Below are 14,556 nucleotides of genomic sequence, written 5' to 3'. Positions count from 1 at the left end.
TAGACCCATCTAATCAAACCTCATTCCCTCCAAATCAGCTAGCCACATTCCCATATCATCCAAAATTTTTTGAGCACCAACCATGGTCTTAAATTTCCATGAAATTGTAGAAATTTCTGTCGAAATTTCCGATTTCCGCAACCCTAGAAATCGACATGGCATTCGATTTCCGTCTTGCATAATTTCCGTCGAAATCGCAACGAATCATCCAAAATTTATCGAAATCTCGAAATTTTATCGAAACTTGTAGTAATTTTAACTATATGATGAAATTTCGTCAAAATTCAAATGAGAAATTTAGGAGTGAAGTGAAATTTCTATCTTAATTTATTTTATCGAAACAAAATATTATTACAAGTGTTTTTGAAATTATATGAAAACATAAAGTTACAGTAACATGTTTTTTTAACCATTCATGTCTAAATTATCATTATTTGTATAATAAATAATATTTAAATGATTTATAAATTTCATTTGTATTAACTGAATAGGTTTAATGTAGATTATCTTAAAAATATGTTTGATACATATACTATTTTACAACTTTTCCATCTCATAAAAAACATAGATGTATTTAATTTGTAATATATTAGTCCTAAAACTTATATTTTTATGTTTGTTAACTATTTCTAAAGTTTCACAAAGAATTCCTTGTTTTACTACTAATTTCCGTTATTTTTTCAAATCGAAATTGACATAGAAATCGAAATTTCTGTACTTTTGGAGCTTCGAAATTTGAGTCGAAATCAAAATTTAAGACCTTGGGGGTACCATTCAAAGGGTTTGAAGATAGTCATATTGTTTGCTTATGTACAGAAAAGGATAAGTGAAGGTAAACAAATTGATTTTTTAAAGATTTCGGTCATTTTAGAGATTTCATAAAATTTACAAATTTGTTGCCAAACAGTCAAGAATCATCCTTTCCTTTTCAATAGATTTTTTTTTTTTGTGGGGCGGGGAGGGGGGCTTGCAAACAATTTTACAGCAGCCTAAATAACTCAGCTTATTTTCAAAAGTTCATTCATCAGCATGGGAACAAGTTAAGCCTTGTATGTTTTTTTCCTTTTGCCTATTAAAGAAAAATAACAGAAAAAATTGTATGATTAGTGACATATTATTATGTTCAATAGTCATGGTTAAGTTTAAAATTGTAGGGTTTATTGGGATTGTTCCATGTATTTCTTTTTTGAAAAATATGAAATGGAAAATGTTTTTCCCTTTTTTTTTCATGAAAATTATGATTTATTTGGCTAGTGGCACTTTAGGCAGTTAACATTGTCAATCTGCTGCAGAGTAGGAGGCCTTATACAGCATTGTCTCTGGATATGTTTTTCATGTGTGGGAATAGTTTTGAGGACGTGTCTCATTTGTTTTTACATTGCTCTTTTGCTTGGGATTGTGGAATACATTTTTTGGAATTTTTGGTGAGTTTGTCCAAAGTTGGAGGAGGAGCTCTTGGCTATATCTTTTACTGGTTCTGGAAAAGGTAAGAATGAGAAGAGAATGAGGAGGTGCCCTTTTTTTTGCTGTGTTTTGGAGAATTTAGATGGGAATAATGATTGAATTTTTCCTGAAAAGAGATTATCAGTGGGGCTTCCTTGGGATAGGACAACGTATTTGGCTTCTCTTCAGGACTTATATAGCGCAGGATGTTTTAGGGGATTTTGTTTTTGGTTTTCTTTGTTTTCAGGATGTTTTCAAAGTTTTCTTTTTCTATTAGAAAAAAAGAAAAAAATAAACATGTTTGGATGAGTGCATAGAATCATAATGAATCCACAGTGATCTGTCCTGGTTAATATGGTGTTGGTCGTGGAGGTGATGGTGTTGGGTATTTGGGAGGGTTGGTAGTGGTGGTAAAGGTGGTTGGAGATTTCATTGTGGTGGTAGGGTGGGTGAGGGAGCAGTGGCAACTTGGCATCCGTAGTGATAGATTTTAGAATAATATGCCAACTGATCTAAAATTCTCTAAAATTTGATTTTAATTTTGAAGGATTGACATCTTGATGCATTTTTTCTGTGACAATATGCTGATACATGCATATATGGATAATACATAATCATGATGTTGCATAAACACACATAAATGAGTGAAGTATTTATATTAGAATCTGATGCTTGCATGATTCTTTGATGACACTACAAAGCTCCATTTTATTATTTAGATGTCATTAAAAACAATCTGCCATTAGGCATATTCTCTCTTTGCATCTACATTCCCTTTTCACATTTCATTTTATTTGTTGGAAAAAAGTGATAGCTTTTTTTTTTTACTTTTATTTTCTTTTCCTTTGGGTTATTCCTGATGATAAACCTCTGCTGCCTTCTCTCCTGTCCTCTAATCTGCCTTTTGACCTTTGGGATCTTAACTGTGCAGCTTGATACCACTGACCCCTCTGTGATAAGGGTGGATTGATGAATAAGAACTTGGAAGAGAAAAAATTTATTGTTTTCTTTAGTCAGCTGATTATGGGGACTTGTAGTAACTCTTGATTTTGTATTTGCCTTATGTTGTGCCAAATAGTGACTAATGGTTATATGTTCCAGAAACCACTTCATGACATTGTGGGTTTCAGGAAAGAAACAGATGGAATCACCATTGATGTGGCTTTTCAATGGTAAAACCTCAGTGGCGTTTTACCTACATTTCCTTTGCACATTCCGTGAATGTTTCACCGTTATTTAACTTCCCTATTTATTCCTTCTTAGGTGTTCAGATGCATATTCAGATATGATGTTGGGATATGCTAACAGCATACGCACAATTGATGGCGGTACTCATATTGATGGTGTGAAAGCCTCGTTAACAAGAACTCTTAATAACCTTGGGAAGAAGTCAAAGATTATCAAGGTGTCAGCCTTATCTAACTATTAGCCTGTTTGGTCATTTTCTTTAGTCCCATCAATTAAAACTATTTTTTCTTCAATTTCATTTACTTTTTATTGATAGTTTGATCTACAGCATTTTTTATCTCATTCATATAAAATTCCCTAGTATTCCAACTTTATTGGTTATCAATTGAAATAATGTTGTATTTCTCTGAATGAATGAGGATGGGGATGAGTCTACTTCTCCCACAATCCTCTAGAGTAGATGGCTTGCTTCTCTTTCAAGCTAGTTCAGTGGGGCATTAGATTCTGGTGACTCATTAAATTTTTGATGTCTTGGGTACTCTGTTGCATTGTTGATCCATCATTTTCTTTCCTCTCACTTTTCTTGTTTATACATGGGTGGCACCCCCTTGGTGCCTTTTTATTGAATTTTCTCTTTGCTTATAAAAAAAAAAAAAAAAAAAAAAGAAAAAAGAAAGAAAGAAACAAGGTAGGAACTAATCATGGAGCTTCTCAGGGAATTGAGTTGTACGGTTGCTGAATCAATTATTGCGCCAAGCATTCAATTATGATTTATAATTGGTGAGTGTTGGAACCACAGCATTATTGATTAGCACATTTTCCCAAGGGATCCGGATGCTTTTGTGAAATGCGATTATGTCATTTTCAGTGCATTTTCCATGTTTTACAAACACATTAGTAGAATCCCTGCCAGCATTTTTCTCATTATGCTCTTAATTGATTATTGGACTTCAAAGTTGATCTGAGAGATCTCTTTGGGAAAATGATTACCAAAGATTAGATTTATGTTTTATGTTTTATGTTTCTGCGGATGCACTTGCAGCCCGTTTTGCATTGTTGGTTAGATTGGGGTGTTTTACCTTTGCTTTGCTTCCCAATTTTGTTATTACTATTCCCCTTAGAGCAATGCCCCCTGATTTCTTTTCTTGCTTGATTTAATATGCGTCAATGTAGGAATGGAATGGAATTGAATTTGTCACTTTATTATTACATATTCTTTATTCAGTTTTTTATTCCATTCTGTTCCCACCTCGTTCCATCATGCAAACCAAGTGTTATGTTAGTGATTAGTTTCAGATCTTTAAACTGTGGGAACTGTGAGGTTATTTTACTGGAGTAGGCAGTTAATTTAAACTAAACATAGAACAAATCGTACAAGCAGTGGCTTCGTAAGAAAAAAGGGAGGAAAAAGATTGCTGATTCAGCTATCTGCTTTTCAATATGAGCTACAGAGATACATGACAACCAAGGGGATTCAACTTCTATCGAAGTGCACTATGTGAACAACGCTGATGCTGATGTGACTTGCATTCAATGGTGCATAATAAATGTTTAACTCCATTGCCCAAAAACCATAAGCTGTCTTATTGAAGGCATTTGTAAAGTCAGAGATTTATGTCCAAAGCTTTTGTCGAGTACAAAAGGCCCATCAGAAGTTGAATTTAAGCAAATTGTGCCCAACTGGCTATATGGAGAAGTAGACTGATAGAAGGTTGGCAATTTCTGACTCTAATGTACAAAAGCAGCATACAGTGGTTATTCTCACCATATTTTTCAGAAAGCAGATGATCAATTACTGTGTGGTGCATTCTGGACATAGAAGGAGCTTGATCTTTCCAAATAAATTTCCCTGGGAAGGCAGTCCTCCTTAGGTGAGGACTTGTTAACCTTGCCTCATCTAAAAGGGTCTTGAGGCATTTTTGCAAATGCTCACTCCAGTTTACCACCTAGGCACTTGCCTTGACTAAATTTATTTTTTCACAATGGATTTGTATCATAGCATACTTCTGTGGCTTTTCTTATAGATAATTTCTCAAGATTACTCTTCCTAGTTTTGCTGCAGTAGCACAGTACTTCAAGGTTTCTGCTATTTCATACTTAGTCACATACTACTTACATGAGCATCCTTACTAAGTGGCACTACTCATGAAAAACCTTGGTAGGGCACTTCTTGCACTGGATCTTAATTGAACTTGGTAATCATGATAGTCTTGCTCTCATCATGATTGAACTCACTCTCCCATCACTATAACCCTCAAATTTAGTGGGCCATATGCCTAGGTGTGTTTTTTTTTTGGAATCAAACGAGATGAAGTTACATATAGTATTGGCGAAATATGCATAAACTATAAAAGCTATAAGATACAAATTAATATATAATACTTTTAAAAAGAAATATTGCAAACTCCAACATATTAACTACTACATAAAGACGCCATTTTCACATAAGCTTTGATCTTCTCCATTTCCCTGCTTCCTCACACCCGCACCCATTTCATATAACTACGCTTTCATATGATTATCTGTTCTTGGCTGGGGTTTTAGCATTTATATGAAACACATGCAGTAATATTTCACTGGCCAAACCAATGTAGAACCCCTGAGGTAGAGGTGCACCTGATTGTTCTGATTTTGCATTCTTATATCCTACATTTTACAAATAGTTTTGTTTCTCTGTGTTTCTATCATGTCGACATGATTCCTGAGATTGTAGGTGGCTATGTGTTTTCATGCTTCGTCTTCCAATGTATGTTCGCTGGTTGGCTACTGTTAAATCATATGAAAATGCATACATTGTTGTGGATGCTAGTTTTTTTAGCAGATTTGCCTGATGCTACCTTTGCACTTTTACTTTCTCATTTTGTTCCATTCTTTTGGAATTTTGATAAATTTACATTGTATATGATGCAAATTGAAAGAGAAGTCCAACACTTGCAAGGTGTATACTTCATGTCCACCCACCAAACAAGGTGCCAAACTGATCTGTTTGAACTAAAGTGCAAGTGCATGTTCTTGCAGAACGAGATGTATTGTATCATCAAATTATAACGTTTAAGCCACTTCCTGACAGCTGACAGTCTTTATTCAAGTGGAACATGCATTTAAATCTAAAAAAAAAAAAAAAACTACATATGAGCAATCATAGCTTTTAATATGAAAGTTTTTCTGTTCCATTTCAGGAGAAGGATATTACTTTAAGTGGTGAACATGTAAGAGAGGGGTTAACATGCATTATTTCTGTCAAAGTTCCAAATCCAGAGTTTGAAGGGCAAACAAAGGTATTCTATGTTCATTATGCTTATAAATTAGTAATGTCACAGGCATTGATTACTTTGGCCAACTTGAAATTGGCATTTTGATTGCTTGCTCTTATATTGCTAATATCTTATCCCCCTGCTTGTTCTGCCTGTTTTTGAAAGACAAGGTTGGGAAATCCAGAGGTTCGAAGAGTAGTTGATCAATCTGTCCAAGAGTATCTTACTGAATACTTGGAATTACATCCAGATGTACTTGATTCAATACTTTCCAAGTCTTTGAATGCTCTCAAGGTGCCCATGCCATCACTCATGACAACATTATTTTGAATTAATTATCATACTACTGAATTAAAATTTTCTCCTCAAGGACTACATAGGTCTGCTGCCCATATTATTTGAAGGCTTAAACTTTCTCACACTTATTGTTACCCTGTTTAGGCAGCTCTGGCTGCGAAGAGAGCAAGGGAACTGGTGAGACAAAAGAGTGTGTTGAGATCATCATCTCTTCCAGGAAAGCTAGCTGATTGCTCGGCCACAAATCCTGAAGAATCAGGTATATATATATATATTTTTCATATGCAAAACATGCTGCTTGAGCTTCATGGAGCAATATCGTCATTTAATTGAAATTGGTGAAAAACACTTTCTGGATGATTAATCATTCAAAACTTCATGACTCTGTCATATTGTATCTTTAGCCTATTACAGGCAATTTGGTTTGTGGCATAAGAAATATTCCCATGGAATACATTACCTGGAAGCTCATTCTTGGGAATAGGATGCTTGCCTCATGGGAATATTTTTGTTTGGTTCACGTTGTAAGATTTCTAGGAATGTACACAGGATTCCCATGTCAATATTTGGTTCAACGTGGGAATCCTAGTAGGTATTTTTTGAAGATGACCATCATACCCTTGACTTGTATGTAACAAATATATGAAGAATAACTATATTGTTCAACACAAAAAACCTATTAAGAATGTGTACTTAATTAAATCTATATCCTAAAATTTTCAACAACTATAACTTTAACTGAAATAGTTGAGGGCATTATAGTGTGTCTAGGTATTGACTATTATATTAAATTTTTATAAAACAATAATAATCTTACTTTTATTTAATAAATTACAAATGTTAGTTAAAATGTTAATTAACATAAATATTAACACTCTTTGTTAATTACAAATGTCAATTAAAGTGCTAATTTAATATGCTCTTTGAAAAGTTCGTAGAGATCCATTTCTCATATCTATCCTTCTTTCATCCCTCACACTAAATTTGAGGTAGGGAGGGGTTCTCATATTTGCCTTTGGACAGACCCTTGGCTGGGAAATGCACCATTTTCTACTTCTTTCTCACATCCTATTCATCTAAGTTTTGAACTAAATAATGCCATTTCTTCTTTTGTTGGTGAATTGAGTAGTCCTTTGGTTTCTTGGAATCTTCATTTCAAGAGACATCTAAACGATCGGGAGATGGTGGAATTGTCATCTTTGTTGTCTTTATTGAGTGGGAGTAACCTTTCTTTGGGGAGGGACATTCGTTCTTGATCTTTGGACTAGTCAGGTGTGTTTTCTTGCAAATATTTTTAAAATTTTTTAATTTGTTCCAACTCTTCTTTCTCGCTATACTCTATTATTTGGAAGGCTAAGGTTCCCCCTAACATAAAGGCTTTCACTTGGTTGGTTGTGCTTAATAAGATAAATATTAATAACTTGTTGCAAGTTAGGAGCCCTATGAAGGCTCTCTCTCCCAATGTATGTGTGCTCTGTTACAAGAACATTGCGACACCTTCTCACTTTCTTTTGCAATGCAAATTTGCTTTGAGTATTTGGAATATGCTTTTTTGCATTATGGGAGAAAGCTAGGTTTGTCCTCCTTTGGTGGAAGACTTTTTTAGAAATATCCTTCACATGCTTTGGTAGAAGAAAGGACAAGGCAACTTTATGGAAGTGTGGCTTTTTCTTGGTATTATGGGGTTTATGGATGGAATGAGATGCCATGAGTGTCACATTCTCAGGAATGTTGAAAGATGCCGTGAAACAAACGCCCTCATAGTGTAATTGCATTTTTGTCCTGTGCTTTGATTTAAAATTATCAACCATATGAGTAGTGCATTTTTCTTCCCTAATATGAGTCAACTTGGGCTATTGGTACATTCTTTATATCTTTCATAAGTTGTACATTTATATTTACTCATTGAATATTTCTTTGTTACACTCTGAACCTTTTGAAAGAAAATCATCCAAGTCAATAGACCTTTCACACATTGCAAGATTTATGTATAGAAGTGTTCTTTTGGGATGAACAAAGGTGACATATGACAATATGGTACTTAGTAAAATCATAATTTCCTAAAATGCCTATAATTGTATAACATGCTCACCATGACGCTATTACATTTATGGCATGTTCTTTATTTTTCTTCCTTTTTTATTTATTTATTTTGTGTGTATGTTTGTGTTGTTGGGGGGGGGGGGGACACATAGCCTGATGTCATTCATGCATGCATTATTACCTTACAAATTATTTACATATTATTGACACTTATATATTTATACTTGAATGTTTGGAAATTTTTAGGAATAAATGTACTAATTGGCTACATAGATTATGTAATACTATTGAGCACATTTTATCAAAATAAATTCTACCAAGCATAAAATTTAAATCTTTTTTTTGGCAACATTCTCATTCTCAACACTTGCCATGTTACCCTCTTTGTCTTTTGTCATGGTTACTTGTTGGACATATTGTGGAAAGCAATTATTGTGAGCTAAGTTTTTTGTATTGCACCAAGCACATGTATCTTTATGTTATTGATTTTGTTGCCTTAGACACTCAATACAACTGCTAAGTTGTTTGTATTGCACACGCCCCATCCCCCTCCTGGGACCCACTTTTGTTTATATGTTTCTTGCATCTAAAATATTAACCTTCAAATGTAAATGAAATTAGAAGCCAACATTTTTTATTTTTTCTTATACTTAATATAAGGTGGTTGCTTGGGTGTTTATAAAGGTTGGATGAATCCTATGTGTTGTGTTTTTTTTGGATGTGGCTTTATGCCCTGGTTTTATTGTTGCAAATTGTAAGAAAAATTTTGATTGAAGTTTTCTTGACTCTTGATCTAATTTAAGGCTGTTGATCTAGTATTTCCATTGGTGAGGACTTTGCGCTGCCCTAGCAAAATAGGGAGTCTTGTGGCCTAGGGATGCCCTTTTATTTTAGCAATCTTGGTCTTGGATTTAACAGTTTCTGTATATGGTTGAGATTTGTATCATGTGACTGGACACAAAATATACATGGAAGTGCATTTACTATAGCATGATAGTATTAAAATACATGGCTCCCTAGATTTAATTATCAAATAATTGATAAGAAAGGTCTTTTTTATCCCAAACCAAAAATTGGATTGGTGTGACTATCACTATTACTATATTGAAATGTTCTACAATATAAAAATTCATAAATTTGGAATATATATTAAGGATTTAGGTACCATATGAGCAAGCTTGACAAACCCCTTTTAGCTTCTTCGATTTCTTGATAAAGAGAAATATGACCAACCATGGTTCGAATGGTTATACGTAAGAAAAAAGTTGACTGCATTCTCTTTCCAGAGTTGCAACTACTCATTGCAAGGAGTTCAATTCTTATAGGTAAATGCTCAATACCCAAGTAAACTGATTGTATACCACCACTGATAAACACTAGAATAAGCGATATTCACTGATCCAAGAGCACTCCCTCGAGTAAAAGCTCCCACACCCTCTCTTTGAAACAAGGGGTGCTTCCGGTTCTTTCGGTGCTTGAAACAATTTTGTCTTCTCCATATTAGATTTGAGAAGAGTTGCTCTTTGGAGAGCACAGTATGATAAAAGTTGTAAGTTGTGTTCAGGGGAGTTGGAAAAGCACTATCTCGTTGAAAGGTTCTATACATTTGCCCTTTCTCAATGCATTAACGTAATCACGCACTATAGGATTTGAACCTATGACATCGGGTTTTGGAGACCTGTGTTCTTCCGAACTGAGTTATTCCAAAGGATCAATATAGGCAGTTATTAATGGAATTTCTTGTCGGCTCGAAGTCTTTTTGCACGAGGTATGAGTATGTATTCCTATTTATTTTATTTATTTGTTTTGTTATAGAATCGACCATAGATCGAAGCAATTGCCTCTTTTCGACAAATGCCCGAATTAAGTATTCAAGTAAATTGAGGTGATTGAATTTGCACCAATGGAAAACCATAAATTTCGGAATTTGAGACTTTCAACACCAAAAATATTCTTTTAAACAAAGGTATTCGTGCTTGGATGGCGGCTGAGGATTGGCCTCATGAAAATCTTACATAGATAATAAATAAGAGAATACTAAATATTGGAGCCATAGAATTTCTCAATTATGACACAAGATACTTAATCTACCATTCGTATTCGTATGATTTTTTTATGAAAAGAAATCACAAAAAAATATGTTGTCCCAAAGTTAGTTCTATACATATGACCAGCGATGAGAAAAATAGCCCACTCCAGTTCCCTACGAAACTTTCGTTATTGGGTTAGCTGTAAACTTTCGTTAAGTAAAAAAGCAGTAGGAACTAAAATACTTTTTGTATCACCGCTCACCCAACAAACTCATTTTTAAAATAAAAAACCAAATCTATGAATTGATGGAAAAATTGATTAAGGGGTTACAATGTTTTCGGTGATGTTAGTAGATGCTATTCGAACACAAATTGAGCATTAAGTGGGGTTTACTACTCATTTTAGAAATCCAACATGGAGTTCCTTGGATCATCTGTATAGGGGCTGACGCCTACCTAGTGTCGGAAGGTCAAGGAAGCTGGTGACCTAAATTCACAATTTTGTCACAAACATATGTATTTTACAAATTATCACAAATCCACGAAACCCAGTTTTAGCACAAACTTTTAATAGTATGGCTGTAATATGTCATTACGTGCGAGAAAACATTGGGAAAGTCATAAATATTTTTTGGTTTCAACCCCGCGACAGCTCATGCCGAAAACCCAAATATTGGTTGAGAAAATCATGTAATAGAAAGTTTGAAACTCCTTAATCCTCTGATTTAATCTTTTCTCTAAACCCCTTTTCTCCTTTATCCTCGGTGCACAAAGACAAAATATAAATCCAAAATCGGATTCCTGATCCAATCAAGAATTCCTTATTTATTATTCTTTTCCAAGAAATATTGAATGGCGATGTTGGTGGGGTTTTCCAAGGAATACAAATAACCTCTGGTTTTTCTTAGATTAATCAAATGGGCCTTTTTTGGGATCGAGGGACTTAATAGAATATATTTTATAAGAATTGATTGGGTTACTAACATGGAACTTCTTGCGAGTGTCAATAGACCCTAAATTATCAACAGGCTCCCCAAGCACATTGAAAACTTCTTCGTAGTGGCTCCGTTCCATGCCTCATTTAATAGGGAACCTCAAAGCGGCTCTATTTCATTATATTCCATCCATATTTCCAATTCCATCCATTTAATATCCCTTTAGCCATAGTGTTGATACCTAAAGTAGTGAACCAAATACCCACTAAAAAAATATTCTTGTGATAGGTCCCATACGATTCAATTGATCAAGATGTATAATGAGGACCATATCCATACGATTTTGTACTTCTCAACCAACATAAAAATGTAGAATCCATTCTCCTTTCCCCCCCCAAAAAAAAATGATCTTGGAGATTGTGTAATGCTTCTTTCCTTTTTCTTTCATTTCTTTTTTTTTTTTCGCCTTGTCTTAGAATTGCATTGAATAAAAATTTAATTTTTTTTTCGACCTTCTGAATCAATTCCTCTTGCGCCAAAGATTTTACCATTTCTAAAGGAAATAGTGAATGGTCTTATCGATACGAGTATTGATTGCGCTTGGCTCAGCATGTTCTATTCGATACGAGTATGACCACACCTAAAATCGGGTCAAGTTCTAATTGTTCAAGTTAATTTTGTAGAAATAAGATTAGCTAAGCTGTAGGAATTCGAAGCAGCAATGGATACTTTGTAATGGAATCCAGTAATTACTCTTCGTTCCCTTAATTGAATTGCAATTAAACTCGGACCGGTCCCCCGGGGGGAGGGGGACCACCATGGCTCCTCTCTTCTTGGGATAGAGGGACTTAATAGAATATATTTTATAAGAATTGATTGGGTTACTAACATGGAACTTCTTGCGAGTGTCAACAGACCCTAAATTATCAACAGGCTCCCCAAGCACATTGAAAACTTCTTTGTAGTGGCTCCGTTCCATGCCTCATTTCATAGGGAACCTCAAAGCAGCTTTATTTCATTATATTCCATCCATATTCCAATTCCATTCATTTAATATCCCTTTGGCCATAGTGTTGATACCTAAAGTAGTGAACCAAATACCCACTAAAAAAAATATTCTTGTGATAGGTCCCGCACGATTCAATTGATGAGGACCATATCCATACGATTTTGTACTTCTCAACAAACATAAAAATGTAGAATCCATTCTCCTTTCCCCCCCCCAAAAAAAAAAACGATCTTGGAGATTGTGCAATGCTTCTTTCTTTTTTCTTTCATTTTATTTTTTGCCTTGTCTTAGAATTGCATTGAATAAAAATTTAATTTTTTTTTTCAACCTTCTGAATCAATTCCTCTTGTGCCAAAGATTTTACCATTTTTGAAGGAAATAGTGAATGGTCTTATCGATACGAGTATTGATTGCGCTTGGCTCAGCATGTTCTATTCGATACGAGTATGACCACACCTAAAATCGGGTCAAGTTCTAATTGTTCAATTTAATTTTGTAGTAATAATATTAGCTAAGCCATAGGAATTCGAAGCAATGGATACTTTGTATTGGAATCCAATAATTACTCTTCGTTCCCTTATTTGAATTGCAATTAAACTCGGCCTGGTCCCGAAGGGGGGGGGGGACCTCCATGGCTCCTCTCTTCTTGAGAATCCTCAATCCATGCATCCCTTATCAGTGTATGGGCAGCAAAAAGGATAATGGTAACCCCACCATTAACTACTTCATTTACGAATTTCATAGTAATAGAAATACATGTCCTACCGAGAAAAAATTTGTAACTTGCTATCCGCCAATAATTCCCACTCCTTCAACACTTTCTTTAAAAAAAAGAAAAGGGATTCTGTATAATAATAATAATAATAATAATAATAATAATAATAATTTAAGCAAAATTTTTTTCACAAAAAAAATTATCTTTATCCCCAAGCCTTCAAGGTTTCTCATAATGTGTTTTTTTTTTTTGTCATCGATAGTTACCCATAACACAAATTATCTAGATATTAAAAATCATATTATAATAATAATAATTTATTTAATTCTTCGCTTTGCATCAAATTAAACCACATGCTCCACCGCTTTTGCAGGCCCCCGTCGATTCCTTTTGAGTTTCATTTTTTCCGAACAATATGAAAATTGATATTAGAAAAAAAAATGAAAAAAAGAAAGCACCCATTGTCTAATAGATAGGATAGAGGTCTTCTAAATCTTTGAAGGGCTTTTGCTACTATAACCTTCTTGACCACGATTTTTTATTTTTTCTACAATTATAAAAAACCTTTCAAACGCAAATCCAATTCTATTATTTGGGTTGAGAGAAATTATTATTGGTAATTGTGGATGAACAAAAAAAAAAAATTATGAAAAGCAGGGTTGTTAGTTTTTTTCTACCAATTGGGGCCCTCCCTTCACCACCCCCATGGAGATGATTCTCGAAGAATGGGGGGCAAAGGGATTGATTGAGAAAGATCTCTTGTTCTTATTATAAGATCGTGATTGGATCTACGTAAAAAGAATAATCTTCTCCTTTGAGAAAACAAGTATATGGCTTTTAGAAATTTTGTGAGTGAACCGAACTCCAAGATATTTTGTAAATGAAATTGAAGCATTCTGGCAGTTAATGTTGTTTTTCAATATAAATGTGACTGTAAATAAATGAAAATTCTTATTATAATAGCTAACGGGTGTTCATACAATATTTCTTTTGGATTTGACAGTTTCTGTTTGTGTTTGAGTTTTGTGTGACATGACAGTGCACAGATGCTACATGGAAGTAATAGTGCATTTCACTGTAGCATGATGTTATTTAGTTTGTAAAAGATCAGAATCCTGATCTTCTCCTACATGGGGTGAACACGTTTCCTTGAAGCCTCTGTTCACTTCTCAGTGTTAAATCCATGTGTGTTTTGGTTGCACAAATCTTGATCAAGTATGTTTAAAAAATATCTCTTCTTTGGTTTCCAGGAAAACTGCTCTGATGGGTAAATGGTTATGGCATTATCCTTTGGAAATTAATTCTCTTTGGCAGTGTAGTCGACAGTAATTTTGGCTTGCAAATAAATGGATGGATGAAAATATTGGAGTTAAGAGTTACTCATGATTCATGAAACCCAATGGAAATTCATTTTCACAAGTATTTCCCCATTTCCTTTCTTAACTAATTTGCTGTTGGGTTATTTTTGGAGGATTCTTAGGAAGCAGTATTTTTCCGTTGCCCTTCGTCTACTGTTTTGTCTTTCACTCTGTCATAAGACTCATAACATGCCTCTCTCTTCCTTAATGATTGTTACTAATGACGATCTTTCTTGGGACCTTCATTTTTGTTGATAATGGCCTTCTTAATAGAGTACACCAAC

The 14,556-nt window shown here is 34.3% G+C and overlaps 1 protein-coding gene across 1 annotated transcript in view; it reads left to right on the top strand.

Moving 5' to 3' along the window:
* LOC131143489 (DNA gyrase subunit B, chloroplastic/mitochondrial-like) overlaps positions 1-14,556 on the top strand; it is a 108,487-nt gene that overhangs the window by 67,130 nt on the left and 26,801 nt on the right. The window contains exons 10-14 of the mRNA XM_058091825.1: positions 2,545-2,615; positions 2,707-2,848; positions 5,811-5,909; positions 6,051-6,179; positions 6,327-6,441. Coding sequence (XP_057947808.1) covers positions 2,545-2,615; positions 2,707-2,848; positions 5,811-5,909; positions 6,051-6,179; positions 6,327-6,441 — 556 coding nt within the window. The remainder of the gene's footprint in view (positions 1-2,544; positions 2,616-2,706; positions 2,849-5,810; positions 5,910-6,050; positions 6,180-6,326; positions 6,442-14,556) is intronic.

Source organism: Malania oleifera, chromosome 11 (assembly GCF_029873635.1).
Source record: "Malania oleifera isolate guangnan ecotype guangnan chromosome 11, ASM2987363v1, whole genome shotgun sequence".
NCBI classification, from domain to species: domain Eukaryota; kingdom Viridiplantae; phylum Streptophyta; class Magnoliopsida; order Santalales; family Ximeniaceae; genus Malania; species Malania oleifera.
The sequence above is the reverse complement of the archived record's forward strand: the minus strand, read 5'-3'. Positions and strand labels throughout refer to the sequence as shown.